The 16,008-nt window shown below is 50.6% G+C and overlaps 1 protein-coding gene across 1 annotated transcript in view; it reads left to right on the plus strand.

Annotated features, from left to right (window-relative positions):
• Positions 1-942: 942 nt before the first annotated feature.
• The window catches only part of CD276 (CD276 molecule), a 28,634-nt gene continuing 13,568 nt past the window's right edge, over positions 943-16,008 (plus strand). The window contains exons 1-2 of the mRNA XM_054565065.1: positions 943-1,075; positions 14,907-15,027. Of these exons, the coding sequence (XP_054421040.1) occupies positions 14,961-15,027 (67 nt within the window). The 5' untranslated portion in view covers positions 943-1,075; positions 14,907-14,960. The remainder of the gene's footprint in view (positions 1,076-14,906; positions 15,028-16,008) is intronic.

Below are 16,008 nucleotides of genomic sequence, written 5' to 3' on the forward strand. Positions count from 1 at the left end.
TAAATGGCTAACCTGCACACACACACATGTTCGTGCATGCTTCTTAAGCTCTCCCCCATAGTCTACCGCAACTTGGTGGTAGGCTTGGCAACAGCACAAGGTTAGAGCTTCGGTTTCCTCATCTGTAAAACAGGGATAATATCTACTTGATGGGCTGTTGTGAGGATCCACAGAGGCCCAGCATGGAAAGAGCCTGGCCCACAGAAGCCTGTTCCACTGGAGCTGTTGCTATCGCTAGCTGATGAAGAACAGGTGCAAGGAGGGATGGGCCAAGGCAGAGCCTGGCCCCCATGTCCTCCCAGGCTGGAGATGGACTTTACAAGGACAGTCTGCGCTAAGGTTGTCAGAGCTGAAACCTCTATGGGAGCCAGCCGGGTCTGGCCAGCGCCGGGCATGCGGCAATGGATGGGCCTGGCCGTGGGGCGGGGCGGGACGGGGCAGGGAGGGGGGGTTCCGTGGGCGGAAGGAAAAGAGGAAAACCAGCCCGGTGGAAATTACCCTGCGGTTGGCTCAGGCTCCCACTACGCTGTATTTATAGAGCAGCTCTTAATTCCTCGCAGTCGAATTAACCCTTTCCAGACCGCGGTAGCAGCCTGGTGTTGAGGGAAGCAGGCCTGGGGTCGGACAGCGGGGAAGAGAGCTACCGCTGGCAGCCTGATGGGGAGGAGCTGAGAGGTCAGTGACTGACGCCGTGTTCCTCTCACAGAAAATTAACTTTGGATCCTGGGAGTGTGGGAAGGGGGAGGAGGAGGGGCAGCGATTGGGAGAGCACCTCCTTCCCAGGGCGTCCCTTCTCCCGCATGGTCAGGACTGGGTTCAGGGGCGGGGTCCAGGCCCAGCGCCCTGCCCAGCGGGCGGGCTCAGGCCTTGGCCCCAAACCACCGCCTCGGGGCCAATCCGATCTCTGGGCGCACCCACCGCCTTTCCTGGCCCGTGGCTTCCTCCAGCCCGCCCCGCCCCTCAGGCTCCCCGGTTGCCCAGACCCTGGACCCTCATTCCATTCGGGTCTGGCCTCCAGGCGGCAGCGACTCCGCAGCTCCGCAAAGTCCCGGATCTCAGGAGTGGGCGCGGCGCGGTGAGTGCTTGCGTGGCGCGGGCGGGGGCGGCCTTTGTCTGCGGCCGGTGCCTGCTGCAAGGCCGCAAGAGCGGGCAGTGGGCCGTCCTCTTCCATGTAGGGCTCAACCACCCGACCTTCTTCGTATCCCGAGCTGGCCCTTGCGGCCGTGAGCAGGGGGATCGGGGCGGCATCCCTGGCTCCCAGGCCCAGAGGTAGCTGGGGGCGGTGGGAATCCAACCCCGCCTCCCACCTGGCCACCCCCTCCCTCCAGCCCAGGGGGCTGGGGCTGGAGGAGGCTGTGTACCGGGTGGTCGTGCTTACGGAGGCCCGGGATGTGCAGGGGGCATGTAGGCAGATCTGTCACTGTGTTGGTGATTCTGAAAAGCCTAACCGGCTAGCTGGAGCTGGGAGAGAAGCAGTGTCCCATGCCCTGGGAAGGATAACAGCTCGACCATGGGTTCTGAGGAGGGGGAGCTGCCTGGGAGGGGAAGGCGAGTGCTTAGGGTCCCCTCTACTTGGGTTTAAAGGATGAAGGAGTGGATGACCGGAGGACTTCTACAGGCGGCAATGGGCATGAGAGGGACATGACTTGATGACTTCAGGTCAGCATATTCTGAGAACAGGTAGGGACAGCTGACCTGGGTGAAAGGGTGAATAGGTATTGGGGGAGGGGAGGAGACAGGAGGACGCCAAAGAATGGGAAAGCACAGAGGTGGGGTGGTTTGGCCCTGTGAAGTCTCAGGGAGATCGTGGGTGAGGTGGGATGGAGACAGAAGGGGACCAGCAGAGAGAAGGTGGGGGCGGGTGGACTGAAGGTAGGGACCAGAATGAGGGAACACTAGAGGGGAGGGGATTGAACTCAAGGTCTCAAGGCCCTCACCTGCTGTTCAGCCAACGAATTGACAGTTTTGGGGGCCTAAGGCAGTGGACTGCAAAAAAAGGGGGATTTATTTCCAAAGGGAAACCTGCCCTAATGAGAAATGTGTGATGAATGACTCAGATATGGGATATGTCATTGAGAGAAAATGCCAGCAAATAGTAAAACGAAAAAAAAAAAAAAAAATTGAGGGGTGGAAAGAGTTTGTTTGACTTAACTGAGAAAAACTAACTTCAAATGGTATGTGGATAATTGTAAATGAGTCTGATTTTGTCATTCAGTTAAGGATCCAGGTCCTTTTCTTACAGGCATCTTTAGCAGTTAGCTTCTGCTTTAGAAAGTAATGAAGTGGTCTGTCTTTAAGAGAGTTCTTTATTTAGTTCAGCCTCCAGGCTAATTCCCTCTGGCCTCCCAGAAATTCCTGGGAAATCCGATGCTGTGCTGCTCTCCTTGTAGTTTGGGGGCCTGCACCATAGGTGGGGCACTTTTGGAGGCTGAGGGAAATTGAAGTCTAAACTTGAAATTGAAGTTTAAACATGTGAGATGGGCAGGCTGATCTCAGTGGCAGGGAAGGGCTGTGGGGCTGTGGGGCCTGAGTGATGGCTCACAGTTCAGCTCCTCTGGGAATGGGACTATTTTGGGGGGGCACATTACCCTGACAATGAAGTTTCCAAGCTTAAGCACCAACACTTCTGTTAACAGTTGAGCATGAAAGTCTTTCTCCCTGTATTAGATACAGCACAATCTGATATCAGGACACTCATTTTTCTTCATGACCTCGTGAAGCATCAGTTTTCGCACTGAGGGGCCATAAGGCAAGGGGACTGTTGGAGTGAGCTTTGCACTTAGTGGCTTCAGCGATGCTTTTATTGGTCCCATGACTGATGTTCAGAGTTCTTTTCTCTCTTCAGTGACCTCATTGGCAGTTTCTCCTGCCTGCCTGCTCTGAGCTTTCCAGTCAGACCATGCAGCTTGTTAGAGGTTGAGCAGCCTGTGCTGATGCGACGCTGAGGATGAAAAGGGTGCCCGACCTGAAGACCACTTTCCTTCCAGACCCTGACCCTGGTCCTCTTCAGCTCTGCAGGGCACCTGATGGGAGCAGGCTGGCTGGATGTCTGGCCTCTGGGTGCTTGAATATTTGTGGAAAAGACAGTAAGAGAAGGAAGTGTTGTCCCTTCTGAGGAGGCTGTGTCCTTATACTGGTGAGGTTGACTTCTGAGTCTTCCTGTGGGACTTCCCCTATCCTTAAACTGTGGCCTTTTCCAGAGTCATATATCTTCATTCTTTGGAGCAGAATTTGGATTTCACATTGACCTGGACAATACTGTTTGGGGTCAAAGTTGGGACTCCACAGCACCCAGAAAGACTCCTAGAAAGTGTTGTAGGACAGGCATCTGGCCTGTTGCTGGCTGGTTCTCAGCTAGACATGTAGGGTTTGGGCTGGGTGAAGAAAATGACTCAAATCCAAGCAACCTCCAAGATTAGGACTATATAGGGTCTGAGCCTCTGGCCCTGAGTCATGGGGTCAGGCTAGGGAGAAGAAAGGCAGACAGGATGATGTCACTGCCCCTGAGCTTGTCCTCTGAGTGGGTGGCAACTTCTTATTGCTATCCCTTTCCCACACCCCTCAGGGCAGGAGTGACAGATTGGGCTACCAGCAAAAGAGGAAAGGCGTGGCCTGGACCAATGGGAGAGGGAAGAGTGTGGACATATGTGATCCTTGAGAAATTTCCTTTGGTCTTGTTTGCTCAGAATGGAGCAAATATCTGGAAGAGGGCCATGTGTGCTGTTATGCAACCATCCCCCACTTGCCATTCCCCAGTTCTGCCTCGCCTGCAGTATGAGGTTCCAGATAAAAGCATTGGGTTTTCAAGTTTTGGGGCTGGGGCTATCCTGGATGCTCAATAAGTGTCATCTCCTAAAATCATTATAGTAGTCGCATGAGGAAGGGCATCGTTACCTCTGTTGTATAGATGGGCATGCTGGGGCTCAGAAAAGGGAAGCCATGTGCCCAAAGACACACAGCTGGCCAATGCTGGAGCTCGGATGCGGTCTGGCTCCGGGACTGGCTCTTTCCGGCACCCCGAAGGCAGGCATAGGCTTCTTGTTCTGTAGCCTGGCAAGATGTGCTGAGAGTCCCCACCGTGAGGCAGAGAGGACTCATCTTGGGGGGCTGGGGAGAGGGCAGGCCTGATTTGGGTGTCCCTGACCAAGTCATCCTGGTGCCACAGCCGGGGCCATTGGCACACAGCTGAGAGTGCTTTCTCTTCTTGAGGCTGATCCTCAGCACACCCGTGCCTCCAGGAGCCCCTTCCATACTCTCTGGTCCTGACCAGTGCTCTGCCTCCTCCACGCCCCTCATGCCTTCAGACATTTGGCCTTCTTGAGGCTTAGGGAGAGAATGTTGGAGGGAAATCTGCTGGGGGTTCAGGTGAGAAGCATTTTTTTGTTGAGAGCCTTGGAGCCTTGGAGCAGGGACAGTACCACCTCTGGAAGGCAGGGCTCCCAGGTCACCTTAAAGTCCACACAGGCTCTGAGGAACTGGGACTCCACAGGGGAGACACTGAACTGTGTGCTTGGGGGAGAGGCCCTGCATTGGCGGACGTGGCAGCAGGGGCAGTAGGGGTTGGAGCCCATGACATGTGGTGCTGTGACCTGGCTTCTGGAAGGGGGAAGAGGGAGAGGACTACTAGGGGTGATCCAGACACAGAAGTGTAGCAACTAGAAAATGGAAGTAGGCTTCTACCCCCGTTTCCTTGCCCCAGGGGGGTATTCCCTATCAGGCTTCCAGACCCTTTTCCCATATACAAACATCCATCCATCCATCCATCTCTCTATCCACCCAAACATGGATGTACTCATTCATTCCTTCATGCATTCACTGAACATACACTGAGCACTTTGCTAGAATTGAGTCTTTACTAGAATTAAGGATACAATAGTAAATAAAGCAGATGCCTTTCCTGCCCAGGGAAGTTCCAGTATCAAGGTGGGCAATGAATAACAGGGACTGCCTTAGGGTGGTGGACCTCTGACCCAGCTTTTCTGCCAAGGTGAATCTCAGGAGAGAGTGGTGTAACCCAGCCATCCAAGAAGAAGGGACTGTGTTGGCAAGGGACTAGAAGGCCCACTGTTGGGGCTGGCAAGTCCAGGGAGCAGACCAGGTATGGCCATGGAGAAGTTGGGATCTTACCCCAAGTAAGAGGAACAATCCTGAGATAAAATATTAAAATATTATAAGTGATGACATGATGCAATTTGTGTTTTCATAGCAGCTATTCTGGCTGCTGTATAGAGTATAGGTTATAGGTTAGAGTACAGAACTAGTTGGAGAGAAAGTTGGGAGACTGGTAAGCAGGCTTTTGTGGTTACCAAGCAAGAGATGATGGTGACTTGGAAGACCAGAGAGAGAAGCGGAGGTGGAAAGAGAGAGAGTAAAGGTATATCAGGGTTGGCAGACTTTTTCTGCCAAGGGTCAGAAAGTAAATATTTGGGGCATCGTTACCACTTGTTCTCCTGTTGTAGTGCATAAGCAGCCACAGTCAACGTGCAAATGAATGAAGTACAGCTGTGTGCAAATGGAACTTTATTTATAGGCACTATGTAATTTCATATAATTTCATTGTGTCACAAAATAATCTTTTGATTTTTCCCAATCATTCAAAAAGGTAACACCTTTCTTAACTGGTGAGCTGAACAAAAAAAAAAGGGTGGTAGAGTGGATGTGGTACTCAGGCTGCTGCAGTTTGCAGACCCCTGGGGTATATCCTGCGGTGCCTGTTCCTGGTGATAGACTGTAGAGGTGAGACATTCAGGTTTCTGGCTTGAGCAGAGGGTGAAGAGTGGTGCCTTTACCGAGTGGAAAATGCAGGAGGAACAGGCTTGGGGGAGAAGTCAAGAGTAAAGAGGAAGATGCCTGGGAGTTACTGGAACAGTTATTTAGGAAACGGTTGGGTTTAAGTTCGGAGCTCAGAGGAAAGGTGCAGACTGGAGAAGTAAATTCGGGAGTTGCCAGTATATAAATGATATTTAAAGCCATGGGAGTGGATAAAATCATCTGGCGGGGGAGGAATGATAGAGTTGAAGAGAAAGCCTGGAGAACCAAGGAAGTGCTGGAGAAGGAAGGGCCTACAATGAAATACCGGTGATAGAGAGATGGAGAGAGACGTGGGTGACTCCATCCCAAACTGTGGGGCATTTCGTTACCACAGAAATGAGGTCATACAAATATAGTTTGTTCACTCAACAACATGTCGTTGACTTATTTCCATGTGAGCATTCCTTCTTTTGAAAAGCTGTATGCTATTCCATTATCTATATTGGCCGTAGTTAATGCAGTTCCCCATTGTTTTCCACTTTCACTGCCACCTGAGTATCTTTGAGCAGTGATGTTAGTGTTTCATGAAGCCAGTTTCTAAAACTATAGCCCATGAGCCAATTCTTTTGCTGCTTATTTTTGTAAAGGCCACAGCTAAGAATGGCTTTTACGTTTCTAATTAATGGTTGGGAAGAATCATATGATTCATGAAAATTATATGCAATTTGAATCTGAGTGTACCTAAAGTTCTTTTGGAACAGAACTCTCTCATCCTGTTATACATTATCTACAACTGCTCTCCTGCTACAGCAGGTAGTTGTGACAGATACAGAGTGGTCCACAGAGCCTAAAATATTTTCTCTCTGGACCTTGCTGACCCCTGCTTGACTCGATCCTACATCCATGACCAGCAGTATGTTCACACATAGGTGGAGTGGGTTGTTTTGAGCAGCTCTAGGAGGGCACAGCCTCGAAAAAAATTCTTTAATGCTTCAGATTCCACCATCAACTCTTTCTTATTTTGAGTAAACCATTGCTCTTTTACATACCTTCCTTTAAAATTTAAACCTCCTCAGCAAAGTTAACATTACATATTGATCAGTCAATCAAGGTTGAGCCTACCTATGACAATGGAGTTACTCCTCTACTTCAAACTCTTTCTTCCTTATCACCTTCCAAGAAAGTCCTAACAGAACTTCCTGCTCTAGTCCCTGCCTTCCTTTTAGCTTCTTCCCTTCTTGTGATCGGCACCTTGCGATTCACGTCAGCCATACTGAATTGCTTGCAGTTCTTCCAGCTTGCCATCCTGCTCCCTACCTCAGTGCCCTCTGCCTGGAATGCCCTTTCCCAGCCTGACCATCTGGGTAGCTTCGAGTCCATTTTCAGGGTACAGCTTTGGGATTACCAAGTGTCTTAGGTGCCTCTAAGTGGCCCTCACTGCATCTTAAATAGTGCAGTATACTGGGCTGCAGTGGTTTGTGTGCAGGCTCCTTGAGGACAGACACATAGTTTAGTCGTTTCTCTGTTCCCAGTGTCTGCCTAACAGGCACTCAGCAAATAAATAAATTACTGCATACATGAAGGAATGTGTATCCAAGGACTCTTTCAGTTGCAGGTAATAGAACCTAGCTCGAACTGGCTTAATAAAAAGGATTGGCTCAAGTACCTGAGGAGTCCAAGGGAGCAGCTTGCCTCAGGCATAGGAGCTTAAATGATGGTTTCAGGGCGCTGTATTCCTCTAGCTTTCATCTCTGCCCCTGTTTACTCCTTTGGGCCATTTCTTTACATTGTTCGTAGCTGATAGATTCATTGCTAATGGCCCCAGAGCACACCCTTCTTCTTAGTAACCGCAGCAAGAGTCTTTTCTAATAACTCCTGCAGGGACACTCTGGGAAGTCTCTGCCCCCGTGTAGCGTGGCTCACCAGCCCTCAATCACCATGTGGGGTTCTCCTTGACCAGGTCTGATCACAGGCTGAATCCTGAGGCTTGAGGGTCTGCCCCACCAGTACCCAATGGACTGGGTTCCCTGCAGGAAAGTGGCTTTGTTATCAGAAGGAGCCAGTCTAGAAAGGGAGAGAGGTGCTCTAGGATAAAGGATGCGCAGCATAGAAAGAGTAGCAAGATTGGTGGCTGAGGACAGAAGATTTGTTCAGCATGTTTTGTTTCTTTGACAAGGAAAGAAAGAGCGGAAGCTGTGAAGAAGGAACTCCCAGGTGCGGAGGTGATAATCTTCTTTAAATGGGTTTGTCTTCTTGCCACAGGGAGAGCCTGTCCTGGTGCTGAGTGACCTTGGAAATAAGATCTCTGAGAAGCTGTCAGGGATATTTCAGGACAATCTAGGGTAGATAGAGGAGGGAGAGAAGTGTAGGTATAGGTTTTAGCCTTTCGCAGTTTCCTTAACCGACTCCTGACTTGTGCCCGGGCCTCATCTCCCAGGAGTCTCTATCTTCTTGCGGTTACTCCCTCCTCCACCACCTGGCTCATGCTGCCTCCTCTGCTAGAGAGCAGAAATGTCTCCTCCTCTGCAAGGCCCTTCCTAAGCCTCCCCACTCCTCCCGCACATTGTTTGACCCTCTACTCCCACAACACCTGCAATAAACCTGCCCAAAGAACTGCTCATATTCTATTTTAATTACATATTTTTCCCCAAACCCTTTTCCTATTTTTATTATAAAAGTGATATTTCAGCCCTGGCAGGTAGCATGTTAGTTAGAGCGTTGTCCCAACATGCCCATGTTATAGGTTCAGTCCCGGTCAGGGCACATACAAGAATCAACCAATGAATGCATAAATAAGTGGAACAACAAATCAGTGTCTCTCTCTCTCTCCCCTTTCTTCTCTAAAGTCAATAAGTAAAATATAAAAAATAAAATGATATATCAGATATGTCACTTAGCAGCTCTGTAACCTTGGGCAAGTTAATGACTCTATGCCTGAATTTCCTCATCTGTGAAATGGGATAAAAATAGTGTCTAGACTTGTTGGGAAGCTTGCATAGGAGTTAATATGCATAAAAGCACTTACAACCTGATGGGTGGCAGGCATTTAACACTGTTGGCTTTTATTATTATTATTTCCTGAAACAAAATAATGTAGTAACTCTGGTACTTATGAAACGTAATGATAAGCCCAATCCAACTGTTGAACAAGAACATTTATGACTGTGTGTTTGTAAGTCTGTCTCTCCATCTCTGTTTATAGTGCCCAGCACAATGCCCCCAGGACATAGGTGTTGCGTGAATGGATAAATGAAGGCTGGGAGACTTGAGGAGGGCAAATAACCAGTTTTATGGGGAAGAAGGTAGAGTGTGGGTCATTTGGTGAACAATATGACGTTGATGCCCATTGGTGACCTCATCAAGAGACAGGAAGATTGAATACTTGCAGAGCCATTACAAGTAGGGGGCAGACTTGTTCTGCATGGTCCAAGGGGTCGAATGAGGACTGATGAAGGTTGTATGAGAGAGAGACTTTTGGCTCATTATAAGGAGAGCTTTCCACCAATGGGAGCTGCCCAAAAGCCAGTACACTGACGTGGGAGGTAGTGGGTGCCTCTCAGGGGAGAGGGCAAACAGAGGTTATGGCAGTGGCCAGAGAGAGGTTCCCTGTTTTGATACCTGACTATTAAGTTCCGTAGTTTCTCCAGAATTTGTGGGGGACCTCTTCTCATTCCATAATCTCCTGCAGTGATCTTGACTTCAGCTTTCATTACCACCAACATGCAGATGGCTCCCTTGTCCCTCTGTTCTGAGCTCCAGCTCTGTGTATCCAAGGAGTCTATCAGGCATTTTGGTGTGGATGATCTGTAGCTCAAGCCCAATAGGAACCATACTTCCCCCTAAGCTTGCTTCATTTCCAGGTATCCCCATCTTATTATGTGTGCCTACTTGTTCCCACTTGTTTAAGCCTTCAGTACAAGGTTGACTCTTTCAGCCCTTCCCTCCCTTGCAATCCCCAAGCCCATCATGTCTGCCTTTGAAATAAATCTAGGCCAGGCATAACTAAATGACTCTGATGAGATAGCGTCCAGTTTTTATTTTGAAATACTTATTTTAGATATAGGTTATTTTTTTTTTCCTCCTCTGAGCAGTGGCAATTTTCATGCGGTGTGCGGAGTGGGAAGAGAAGGATGAAAGTAAGGGAGGGATAGCTCCCTGCATTAGTCGCATTGGGTGCCATTAGAAAGACAGCTAGCATAGATGCTTAATTCTTACACATCTGCCCCTCTGGTGTGTTCGGAGCTGATACCGCAACCCCTCAGGGCCTTCTGTCTTGCTGCTCTGCAGTCCTCAGAGTGTTGCCTTTGGCAGCATGGCCGCAGGTGGCTTCCTGCATCTGTGTTCCAGCCAGTGCCAATAGGGAAGAAGAGAAAAGAGAGGGTATATGCCCTCTCTTTAAAGGCATGACCCAGAAGTTGTGCACATCAATTGTTCTGACATCCTGTTAGCAGCTAGAAAATGGTCACGTGACCACACCCAGCTGCAAGGCAGGCTGGGAGCTGTAGTCTTTAGCTGAGTCACCCTGTGCCTAACTAAAAATTCTACAGTAGAAGGTTAGGTGTAAGAGGAAAACTAGTCATCTCTGTCAAAGTGGTTTTGTACATTCCAATAAGACCTGCATGGCAGCTAATTGGCTAGACCTTAGGGATATAGTACATGAAGGCTTAACACACTAATGAAGTTCCAATAACATCCATCCAGCAAATCTCTTTTGCTTATGGAAGGAAACACTGAGCTGAGAGAGGGGAAGTCACCTGTTAAGACTACACAGTAAAATGTTGGAGCTAGGACTAGAAGCCCAAACTTCGGGCTCACTTTCTACCTCTTCAGAGAGATCTGGCTGAGAGGCAGATAGGCAGTGCCAGGAGGACTGGGACCGAGGAGGGGCCACCTTTCCCAGTCTGTCTACCTAGGAAGCGCTAATCATTTTTCAGGGCTCTGAGTTGTCAGGTCTCTGAGGTGCCTTTGAGTGGCCCTCACTGCATCATTAAGTAGTACACTATACTGAACGGCGATGATTTCTGTGCATGCACACCTTTCCCGTTGGAACGCAGTCATCTCTCTATTCCCAGTACCTGCCTAATTGTTAAGTGCATTACTGAGTACATGAATAAATGTATATTCAAGGACTTCTTCAGGTGCCAGTTACAGAAACTTAGCTCACACTGGCTTGGGAGGCAGGCAGGAAAAAGACTGGCTGAAGTACCTGGGCAGTCTAGACGTGCAGCTTGCCTTAGGCATAGATGTATCCAGGGGCTTAACTGCTATTTTCAGAAGTGGTGCTTCTGTGCTCTGCTGGTTAGCATACATTGACACTGCCTATATGGCTTGACACTTCTTGCCTTCTCTGTGGGAAGTATTGGCCAAGCAGCCCCTGCAGGGATTGGGAGGACACAGGAGAATATGGGCTGCTGCTGGTAGCCATGGTGAGGGCAAGGAGTCCCTCTAGGGCCCCTCCACCCCTGAGGCATCTTGGTATAGAGTTCAGTCTTAGCTCTTGGAGTCACATCTTGGATCACTGCTCAGGAGCCTCCCTGTGGCTCCACCTCTGTTGGGTTTGGGGTTGGGGGACAAGTAGGCCTGCTGCACTCACAGGCTATAGGTGGCCTGGGTCCCTCACTCCTGCTTCTTTCGGAGATCCCAGGCACTCCATTCTTTCCTGGCAGAGCTCCTTGGAGTTCCCACTTTCAGCCAGGACTGGGACAGCAGAGGGGGAAGGAAAAGGATGAGGAGGAAGTGGAGGAGGAGGAGGAGGAGGAGAGGGAACGGCTGGCTGGTGACTCACTGGGAGGGGAGGCACACGCCGACTGCATGGCTGGTCCGCCTGGGGGTGAGAATTCCCCTTATTAGAGAAAAAGGGAAGGGTGGTGCAGATACCTGCAGTCTCAGGTCCTTGGTCTAGGCTCTGTGTACGGGACTGGTAGCTCATCTGTCCCCGGGGACAGTGATTGGTTTTCTGTTCCCAGGCAGGCTCCTACACACTGAGCAGTGCCTCATCTCCCAGGTGTGTTTTTCCTTTCCGCCCTCTGCTCTTGGGTGCCCAGCTGTTGTGATAGAGCCACTGGGTGCTGTGGAATTCTCAGGTCTCCTCAGTTCTGAGCTGTCAGGCTTCTCCCCAGGGTAAGCCACAAAGGTGGGACATTTCCTGGGTCCAGAGTCTAGGAAAGGAGTAAAAGGAAGCAAGCCCAACACCCACCCCTGGGGCCTCCCTCATTATTCCACTGGAGGAAAGGAGAGCTTGGGCCCTGGAGAGCCGGGGTAGGTCTGATCAGGAGAGAGTGCTCCCTGATCCCCCACATTCACTGAGGTGGCAGGCATTCCCAAGAGACCTCAGGGAGTAAAATCCCAGTGGCAGGAATTACCTTGATGTATGGAAGCGATAGTCATTAAGAAAGGTCTTGAGCACTGGGCAGGGGACTGTGGGTTAACTTCAGTAGTAAAAGGGGAGCCATGGGAGGCTCTTGAGCAGGAGCAAGGATGTGAGCAGGTTCGTGTCTTTGGTCCTAGATGAGGCATTGTAGAGAATGGGGTTACCCATGGGGACAGAGTGGAGATTAGCAGGGCCAGTGAGGAGGGCGTTGGGAGGGTCAGGATGGGAGACGGTAGACATGAGCAGCAGGGAGAGAGTGAAGGGCCCAGGAGCAGACAGGCCTTGGATTTTCTGGGGATAAAGCTTGGAATCTAGGAGCTTCTTAATCCTTAGCCCTGGGTGCTTCCTTGGGGGACAGGCAGGCAATGGCAGGCCACTAGCTTTTCCTGTGGGCCACCGCAGCCCTATGGCAGGATGTGGTGCTTGCCAAGGATGCTTTATGAATGGAGCGGAAGGCTGCTGACTCAGCAGTTGGTGAGGCTCTGGTCATCAGGTTTGGACCGGAAGCATCTGGGAAGGAAGCGGCTGCTCAGGGCTTCCCCACTGCAGACAGCTGGGACGGGGCTGGCAGGATGCACCCACTGGGGGTGAGGGACTCCCTCAGCCCAGCTTCTGGGTGTGTGGGGGCCTGGTGTAGGCTTGGCTGGGATTAGAAGGGTTGAGGCCCTCTGCCTGTGGCTGGAACTGATGCTAACGGCTGTAGAGTTTTGCTCTGTGGAAGGGCAGAAAGATGTGGCTGGGAACTCAAATACTTCTCAACTGTGCTAACTGGCAAATTACATCACAGTATGCTGTCATTTCACTTATCTGGGCTTCAGGGGTTTTTTTCCTCTCTCTCTCTCTTACAAAATGGGATCAAATAGTTCAGCCTGTCTCCCCCTGGGGTTAGGAGAATGTGAAATCATTTATAGGCTTGTCAATTCAATGTCGGATAGTATAAATCGACACTGTCTATGTGTCTTGGCATGAACAATCAGGCAGCAGCTGTGGAACACAGGGAAAAGGTTCCAGCAGCCTGCCCAAGTCAGACACCTTGGGCACCTGGTGTTAGACCGGTGGAGGCAAACTGGAACTTGGTTAAAAAAAACCTCAGTCATTGAGTTCTGACTGAGAAAGAATTCAGAGACAAGACTGAAACTATAAAGTTTGTTTAGAAATTCACAGAGGTAGAAGAAGTGAGCTGTAGAAGGAATGAGCTCAGGAAACAAGTTTCACAGGCAAAAGGAGGGCCTTTGGAGCTTAGGAGAGAGAAATGTAAAGGTAACACACCTGGCGGAGGGAGATGAGGGGCAAGGGAAAGGCACAGGTGTGCTTGCACTGGGTCCTCTGTCCTAAGGGATTTTAAGGATAGAGATTTTAGGGGAGGATCTCAACAGAATATTCATCAGCTTTCCAGGCGTGTCCTTTCAGGGTCCTGGTCTCCACTGATTGGGTGGCGCCAGGGGGGTCCTTAGTCATCTCAGCTGGTGCTGAGGCAGCCATGGCATCGCTTGTCTGGTTTTTCTGCTTTTCTGGGCTTGGAACTGAAACACAAAGGAGGGTCTGGATGTTATCCCTGGGGGCCAATGCTGAAGGGAGTGGTTGCACAGGGGCACAAATGGGAGTCACATGAGACCACTCTTCGGCCCCTTGTGTCCTCCTCCATGGGGGTCTACGGCATGACCAGTGACATGCCTAGGGAGGAAAGGTCAGGGGAGGGTCTGAGCTGTATGACCAGTGATATGCTAGGGGAGAAAAGGTCACCCTAGAGGCAAAATCCCTGGTTTCCCCGTTTTGCCAGTTGCTAGACATCTGGGGCTTCCCACTGTGGTAGCATGTACCTGGCCCATCTCCTTGCTCTGCTGTTGTCCACCTAACTGCCTTATCACAGATGGGGGGGGGGGGGCGGGTCTGGGCCCCCTGCTGAGGTCTGACCTGAGGCCGCAGACCTACCTCTCACTCAGTCCTCACTCCAGCCTTGGGGGTCAGCCCCAGGCCTGGCCTCTTCCATTTCCGATGCATCTTACTAACTCAATCTATATGTATTAAACCGGCAAATGTTCCCTCTCTCTGGGCCCCACACTCACACCCTCAGCTGCCTTCTCGAACTTGCCCCTGGAAGTTACTACACAAACTGTGCTAATAACTTCACATGCCCTGTACTGAACCCTTCCCTGTTCTCTGTCTCAGTGAGCACCCTACCTGGTCACTGGGCACAAAACGGTGGACCCCTGACTGCTCCCTTCCTCTGACCCGACATCTTCCAGTCATGGCCCTTTCACCCAGACCTTCTCCATCTCCTCTGTCTAGCTTGTCTCACTTATCTTGCAGATGTCTTCAGACCAATCTTTATGAAGCCCAGCTCAGACCACATCCTTTCCCCAATTCCAGAATCTTTGGTGGCTCCCAGCTGCCTTCAGGGTAAAGGCCAGACCTCTTTGTTTATGTCTAAGTCTGGCTCCAGCCTCAGCTCCTCCTCCCCAAACCCATCTGAACACAACCTTGTGCTGAGCTGGCTGTTCTTGCCTCTACTTGCCTTCTCCTCCTTATATTGAAAGATATAGTTTCTGTTCTGAAACGGTGGGTCACAGCCACCTCCCCCGGTTTAGCCTCCCGGGTGATTCAGTTCCCTCCTACCAGAATCTCTCAAAAATTCCCTCAGCAGGGAGGAGCTTTGTGGGTGTGTGGGAGGAAGGACATCCCAGCTGGCAGTTGCAACCTGGCCCCAAGATGGTCCAGGGGAGATGAGTCAAGTGTGCCTGGGGAGGACCTTTTGAGACAAAGGCTCACTTCCTCTTCCTCACAGGCAGGGACAGCTTTCCGCCACCGAGAGCCCAGCTGTCAGTTGCCTCAGAGGAAGATGGGCAGTCCTGGCACAGGTGTGCATGTGGCCACTGCCCTAGGAGTGCTGTGGTTCTGCCTCACAGGTGAGGGCTGCGGTACCAGGGTGGGCTGGAGGTGGGGGAGGGGATCGTAATCCCACAGGGGGTCCTGTGGAGCCTCTCTGTCTAACGGGCATTGGAAGGGTTTGGCAAAGCTCTTCCCACTCTCCCCTGCACCCTGTCCATGCTCACTTCCACCTCCAGGATCCAACAGGCAACTCATTTTACATTTCTTAGCCTCCACTTCTTCTTCTATAAAATAGCATTGTAAGCACTAATATGTCAAGTGTTACCTCCTCAGCAAGGCTTTCCTGGCTACCTTGTATAAAATAACACATCCCTCCCCATCCCTGACCTTACCTCATGCTTCTTCCAGCGTTTGTCTCTACTTGACATATTGTACATTTCCTTTCTTACCGCTTTCTCTGTTCAGAGAACAGGATTGGTGCCAGCTGCATAATAGGTGCTCAGTCACCACATTGAATAAGTGATGTGAATCTTCCCACACAGTGCTTGGTACAGAGTTGGCATTCGACAATGGCAACTACTTTGATCACAATATTCTCACTTTATGTTTCAGAGCCTAATCTGTACCTTTTTCCTCCACGGGGAAAGACAAAGTTCAGTGTCTGGCGCCATCTCGTGGTCACGAAGAGGAAGCATCTCTATTCACTGCTGCTCCTATTTCTCTAGGTGTCCAACCTTCCAGCGTCTCTGGGCCACACCGCAAGAAGAGTTGTCTCAGGCCACACATTAAATACACAAACACTAACGAAAACCAATGAGCAAAAAAAAAAAAAAAAAAAAAAAGGTTTTAAGTAAATTTATGACTTTGTGTTGGGCTGCATTCATAGCCATCCTGGGCCACATGCGGCCCACGTGCCAAGGGTTGGACACCCCTGCTAGAGAAAGGACTTCGGGTTTCATTCCCCAAATACCCCTAAAAGGGACACCTTGGTCCAATTGGTCTCCAGCTGCAGAGCTGACTTGGGGCACCTGGGGTTGCAGGGAGAGATCCAGGGCCAG

The sequence above is a fragment of the Pteronotus mesoamericanus genome, unplaced genomic scaffold (genome assembly GCF_021234165.1).
Source record: "Pteronotus mesoamericanus isolate MK-2021 breed Mesoamerican mustached bat unplaced genomic scaffold, CSHL_Meso_final contig_100, whole genome shotgun sequence".
In the NCBI taxonomy this organism is placed as follows: domain Eukaryota; kingdom Metazoa; phylum Chordata; class Mammalia; order Chiroptera; family Mormoopidae; genus Pteronotus; species Pteronotus mesoamericanus.